The sequence below is a fragment of the Poecilia latipinna genome, unplaced genomic scaffold, assembly GCF_001443285.1.
Source record: "Poecilia latipinna isolate Pla-1442-1.1 unplaced genomic scaffold, P_latipinna-1.0 Scaffold1322, whole genome shotgun sequence".
Taxonomy (NCBI): Eukaryota; Metazoa; Chordata; class Actinopteri; order Cyprinodontiformes; family Poeciliidae; genus Poecilia; species Poecilia latipinna.
In genome coordinates this window covers 163919-170385 of record NW_015113938.1, presented here as the reverse complement: position 1 = coordinate 170385, position 6467 = coordinate 163919, and the positions used below count along the sequence as shown (strand labels likewise).

The 6467-nt window shown below is 40.6% G+C and overlaps 1 protein-coding gene across 3 annotated transcripts in view; it reads right to left on the bottom strand.

Moving 5' to 3' along the window:
* Positions 1–2353: 2353 nt before the first annotated feature.
* LOC106961681 (putative homeodomain transcription factor 2) overlaps positions 2354–6467 on the bottom strand; it is a 35141-nt gene continuing 31027 nt past the window's right edge. For all 3 annotated transcript variants that reach the window (XM_015055570.1, XM_015055568.1, XM_015055569.1), the window contains 13 exons: positions 6039–6267; positions 5804–5950; positions 5556–5712; positions 5409–5479; positions 4797–4925; positions 4630–4715; positions 4359–4551; positions 4150–4281; positions 3980–4066; positions 3709–3864; positions 3540–3635; positions 3329–3454; positions 2354–2614 (listed from right to left, as the gene is read on the bottom strand). In XM_015055570.1, coding sequence (XP_014911056.1) covers positions 2594–2614; positions 3329–3454; positions 3540–3635; positions 3709–3864; positions 3980–4066; positions 4150–4281; positions 4359–4551; positions 4630–4715; positions 4797–4925; positions 5409–5479; positions 5556–5712; positions 5804–5950; positions 6039–6267 — 1630 coding nt within the window. In that variant the 3' untranslated portion in view covers positions 2354–2593. The remainder of the gene's footprint in view (positions 2615–3328; positions 3455–3539; positions 3636–3708; positions 3865–3979; positions 4067–4149; positions 4282–4358; positions 4552–4629; positions 4716–4796; positions 4926–5408; positions 5480–5555; positions 5713–5803; positions 5951–6038; positions 6268–6467) is intronic.

Below are 6467 nucleotides of genomic sequence, written 5' to 3'. Positions count from 1 at the left end.
AAATTGTCATAGTTTAGTATGACAACATAAATGTGAAAAAAATTGTCATAGTTTAGTATGACTTTTAAAAAGTGCAAAAAGTTGTCATAGTTTAGTATGACTTTAAAAAAGTGCAAAAAATTGTCATAGTTTAGTATGAAGTTGAAAAAGTGCAAAAAAGAGTCATAGTTTAGTATGGCTTCGAAAAAGTGCAAATATTTGTCATAGTTTAGTATGGCATCAAAAAAGTGCAAAAAATTGTCATAGTTTAGTATGGCTTCAAAAAAGTGCAAAAAATTGTCATAGTTTAGTATGACAACATAAATGTGAAAAAAATTGTCATAGTATAGTATGACGTTGAAAAAGTGCAAAAAGTGAGAGTTTAGTATGATTACATAAAAATGTGAATTTTTTTTGTCATAGTTTAGTATGACATTGAAAAAGTGCAACAATCAGTCATAGTATGTAGTATGACTTCAAAAAAGTGCAAACATTTGTCATAGTTTAGTATGACAACATAAATGTGAAAAAAATTGTCATAGTTTAGTATGAAGTTGAAAATGTGCAAAAAAGTCATAGTTTAGTATGGCTTCGAAAAAGTGCAAAAATTTGTCAGTATAGTATGACTTTAAAAAAGTGCAAAAAATTGTCATAGTTTAGTATGACTTTTAAAAAGTGCAAAAAGTTGTCATAGTTTAGTATGACTTTTAAAAAGTGCAAAAAGTTGTCATAGTTTAGTATGACTTTAAAAAAGTGCAAAAAATTGTCATAGTTTAGTATGACAACATAAATGTGAAAAAAATTGTCATAGTATAGTATGACGTTGAAAAAGTGCAAAAAGTGAGAGTTTAGTATGATTACATAAAAATGTGAACATTTTTTGTCATAGTTTAGTATGACGACGTAAATGTGAAAAAAATTTGTCAGTGTACTATGTGTAGTTTGAGGTCATTTTTTTATGTCCTTCCACAGGATGAGTTGCAAAATTACCTTAAATGACACATACATATGTTGAAAAGGAGCTAAAAAGAAAGTGTAGAATGATGTACAGTATAGCATGCTGTCATAAATTTCCTCAAATCATCCATACTAACCTGTCCTTTGGCTTCATAATAGACATATATATGTATTCATGTGTATGTACATATTTTTACTTCACCTTGAGAATCAAATTGGATTGCACCATAAACTTTTCAGGATTTTAAACTATCGGTTTCATGACATGCTTTAGAAAGTTTTTCCCACTGCTGGAAAAAAAGACTTATAAAAAACAACAGAGCCAGAAATTCAATAATATTTTTTATTTTTCTTAAAAAAAAAAAAAGGCATCAAACACACAAAAAAAGCTAAATATTCAGACTTTCTGAAAGAGCATTACAACATAGTCTGATACCTTTAGTCACTTTCATATAAATCATGCCTCTGCTTTCAGACTGTAAAGAATAAACAGCCATTACAAATGTCAATAAAAACCAAACAATACTCAAAGTATTTCTGAAGGGAAATAAATTAATTTTAAAGCATAATGCTAAAAATACATTCTTTTCCCAGCAGACAAAAACAATTAAATAAGCGCTTTGGTCTTCCTCCTGAAATGCTCTCGAGACATAAGTGATAACGCTAGCAACTTTACAACTCGAACTTGTTTTGAGGCTTCTTTTATGTCAGCATCCTAATCACAACTTTACGTACCACGTAGGATTTTCCTTCAGAGAATGATTTGAATTGTCAAAATAGGAAAATGCAAGCTAGCATTTACTTCCAACACAAGTGAGGTACATAGAAATGTGACCACAAAAAACATTTGTAACTTTCTACCCCATAAAATCTGATGTTAAAGTGCATATTTCTCATTTGCATACAGACGTTACTAACATGCGTTGTCTCAGACCTATTGAGAGATCCGTGAAATCCAGTGAAGTATATAAAAATGCCTTTGATCAACACTGAACAAGATAAAACAGCATCTTTTAAAAGTAACCAACTCTGTTCAAGAACCTCAAAGTGCTCAGGAGACTGAAACAGCTGAAGTTTATCTACAAATTATACAAAACACTAAAACGTCAGGAAGGTTTTGCTGCTTGTTGGAATACACTCCGTTTTTATTTGTCCTAAGCTAAAATCTACACATGTATTGCTGTAAATACTGGTGAGGCCTGAAACAATCTGGGTTTAATCGGTGATTGTTTGTTGCAGTGCTGCCGTGTTCTGCCAGGTGAGGACAAGAAACGGATCTATTTTCTCAGCTACACCAGACGACGCCACCACCAGGTATGAACATGTAACGTCTACATGTGGGGTTTAAACTGTTTGCTAATGATATGTAACCATTAACAGCATTAGATAGATACAGTGTCACCCCCTTCATGTTTTGCCTTTGAGCAAAAAAACAAAAACAAAAAGTAACGTGCAGCTGAGAACATAAGTTATGTTCATAACATGTTTTCCAGAAGGCAGATATAGCTTTGTCTTGTGTTACAGAACACAAATGTTGTACAACGTAGAATTAAAACAAAACTTAAGTACAAACACTGAGAGGGTAAATAAATAATCTGAATTGCACAAAGTGGAAACATTGAAGGTCAAGAAACTGAGACGCAGTTTCCCTTTATTGTCATGATTTGATCTTCCAAAGCTGCGAAGAGAAGGAGGAAACAGGTTAGACATGAAAATCATTGGCTATGCAGGCATTATTATTAACCTTACATTAAACACAGGTTCAGATGTGCATGTAAATGGCCTGACCGTTTACAAATGGATCAGAGGAAAGAACCAGAAACCAAGTGGGTCATTGCAGTTCCAAGTTGAGTTGATTGGGAGAACACTAAGACAATTGATCAATCTGTATCCTCTACAACAGGGGTTGCCCAAGTCCAGACCTCGAGAGCCACCATCCTGCAACTTTTAGAAGTATCCTTACTCCAACAGACCGGGATCAGCTCTAGAGGCCTGGTAACGAGCCATTCATTTGATTCAGGTGTGTTGAAGCAGGGATGCATCTGAAAGTTGCAGGATGGTTGCTCTCGAGGACTGGACTTGGGCACCCCTGCTCTACAAGATAAAACATTAACTGGACAGGTCAGAGAGTTGGCTTTCTGGCTGTGGAAACGGTGATTATCCAGATTTATGTGACAAAGTTTTATTCGTTCTCTGCTGCGAAAATACCTTCAGTAAACCAAAAAGCAGCTGCCTCAAATAAACTAAATCTATTCTGACTTAATCTCTGGATCTTTTTAAACGTGACACTAAGAATGTTTTGGTTCTTTCCTCTGACCTGGCTGAAGGAGCACCAGTTTACCAGAATTTAAAAAAAAAAACTTCAGCAGTTTTGGAAATAGAAGTCTGTTACCTTGAGATTAAATCCTAGTAAGTCAGAAATGACTCCTGACACAGCAGACAGGATGACGACCTGGGTGATGTTGTAGAGCAGAGGGTTCATGGTCAAACCGTACAACCTGAACGGAGTGTCCAGCTCCTGGACGGAGAGAAAAATCAGACGGCAGAGTGAGAAATCCAAACCGCCTGGATCTAAGATGAGATATGAGGCAGCGAGTCGGCACCTTGAGTAGCTTGGTAGCCAGTTTCAGAACGTTATTGACCAACGTCAGCTCCTCCTTCTTGTTCGGCTTCTTCTCCATCTTTAGATAGAGGTTGATCTACGAGAGACGGAACGGGTCAGCGCGACTGTGGGAACAAAACCCCCTGCTGCGTCTGCAGTCTGCATTATACCTGTTCAGTGAGCAGGATGGAGGTGTTGCTGTACTTCTTGCTGGTTTCTGAGCCCAGGGTGACAAACCTGAGCAGGAACAGAGACAAACTGGTGCACCAGATCACCAGCTCCCAGTTATAGTGATACTCCAGGAACGTTTCGTGGACGTGGAGAAGCTGGAGGAAGATGGAGAGGCAGGTTGGTGGAGTAGAAGACAAACTTGTAGATGCTGTTACAGAAATTGGGCTCCTATTCTATAACTTAAGTTTGTCTAAAGTCTAATTTTCTCACCTGGGCACAGCAGATGAAGACCACTGACAGAGTGAGGAGAAAGGCAGACGACACAATGACGTCCACCGAGCGCTGAGGACCTCGTCTCTGCAAATTCATTCAGATTTGCATCACGTCCTCCAATAAGACCTCTGTCAGATCATGAATATGTGCTAATATAAGTGGTGTACCTTGAGGTAGGAGCGCAGCGACAGCCACATCTTAATGTTCTGAACTTTCTTCAGTCTAAAATGCGGGACTTCAGACTTCCTGGCTCTGCGGGCCGACGTCAGGTGACCGAACAGCTTGGCGAACAGCAGCCTCTGAAATGCGGAGATCAGAGGAGCTACAAACACCTGCTGGGTCTGATTGGAAATTATTCAGGATTTTATCCTCTTACCTGTTTGTAGGTCCTCTCTGCTACGCTGAGCAGGAAGAAGAAGAGCCATATAAGGCAAACGCGCACCAGGAAGCTGAGCGTCACCATGGTGATCACCAAGGCATCAGATTCAGAGCCTCCCCCCAAAACAACAGAGAGTATCTCATTGGCTGACAGCGTGGTGAACTGATCCAGGTCACAGTACTGGATCAACCTGTGGAGGGAGGAAACGTGGAAATGAGGAGCGTTTCCAACTTGAGATGATTTTTAGGAACGTTGGAGTTTGCTGTACCTGTAGACAAACGGTGTGAGTCCTAGGGTGACTGAGACCAGGTTCCCAAAGACCTGGTAGCCAATACCAGGACTGTAGAGGTTCACCTGAACACAGAGAGCAGTGTCGGCGCGGTTGACTCAATAAAACGTTAATCTCCTCCCACAGATACTCAAAGTGCCGCTCACTCTGTTCATGATCATTCCACTGATCTCCAGGACGGACATGTCGGCCTTCTTGCAATCGTTTCCCTCCCAAACGATGGCGCTCACCCTCTCCAGGCCGGGGTTGGAGCTGTGCAACCAGGGAATATGACTCTGGAGCAAAAACAACCAACCAATGACTTAGACAAAACTCAGAAAATGTAAATATTACCCACTTAATACACAATGTTTTGTTGTGGCCTACACACAGTCACTGGAAAGACTACTGACTCGTGCAGCAGGCATAATCTAAGTTCATTGTTGGCTGTTTAAAGAGTTACATCCAAGCATATATGTAAAAAGACAAGAGTCCTGACCAACTTACGGTTTAGTCTGTAGGGAGTGTAAATATAAAGGATCAAACATGTTCAATGCTTGGTGAGAGAAAGAACACAGATTGGAAAAAGAGTGTAGTTTCTGGAAGTCATTTCTTATTCTATTAAATAGAAAAAGCTCAGTATCTAAAAGAAATAACAGACCAGATTTCTACTATGCTGATCTTCCCATCCTCCTAAAGGGTTAAAATGCCAAATTCTTAAAAAACATCAGAAAAAAGGCATAAAATTCAAGAAGCTGAGCTGTAAATATCTTTCACACCTGATGGAAAGGGTCGTCTCTGTATTCCTTCTTAGATGGAGTACATACGGATGCCCCTCCTCCTTCACCCTCTGCAAAAACAACAATCACGGAATAAACCATCATGCTGGAGCCCAAAGTTTCCCCTGAATGTTTGAACCGTCCCACCTGTCTCTGAGGTGCAGGACGACCTGCATTCTGCGCAGTGCAGGAAGTCCTCCCACATCAGGTCCTCTGTCTCCGACTCATGCCGAGTGCTCTCAGAGTCCTGGGTTCTCATGCTGGAACATCTGGAGCTGCAGCTGGTGCCGGATTTGGGAACGTCCTGAAAGGCGAAAACAAAGAGTTGTGATTCTTAAGAAGCAGATTCTGCGTGTGTTTTTTTTTTTTCCTTTTAATCAGACTGCGTGGCTTGCCTCCACAGTGTAGTGTTTCTTGTAAAGATGTGTGTTTTTGCGGTTTCTGAGTGTGCAGTCGCTGTTCTTTCTCTCGGACGCCCTGCGGAGGGCGCTGTAGGACGCTTCGGGATCCTCCTCGCTAGAAGCTTCATCAGATGCAGGCTCCTTAAAAGCCAAACGAATAAAGTAGTGGGAAATGTTCCCCGATTGCTTTGTAAAACTAACAAAGTCGAGTGAATTTCTGAGTCATTACCTTATTGCCGCCTGCCATGAGCAGCCCTGAGCTGGGCGCTGCGTGAGAGTGTGAGGGCTGGATGTGAGGGGTCCAGCACGCCTCGTCTGGCCGGGTCAGTGGGTCACATCTCTGCTCTGGCAGCTGAAGCCCCTCCTCGCTGCTGCGGTTGGTTACCCGGCCATCCAGAGACACGTAGCCGTTATCAGTCTCTGTCGATTTATCGATGGACAGCTTGGACTTCTTACATCTGCAGAGGAAAGGAGGCGAGTGGCCAGAGTCAGCAGATCGGCCGTCATTCGGTCTTTATAGGATGCATTAAACACGTCAACAATAAAGAGGGTCATGTGTGTATACTGAACTGGAGATGAGTCCACATGCTGCAAATATGGACAAATTAAATTGTAGCAAACTTGTTAAATATTGGTTTTGGGAATTTGTGAATAGGTA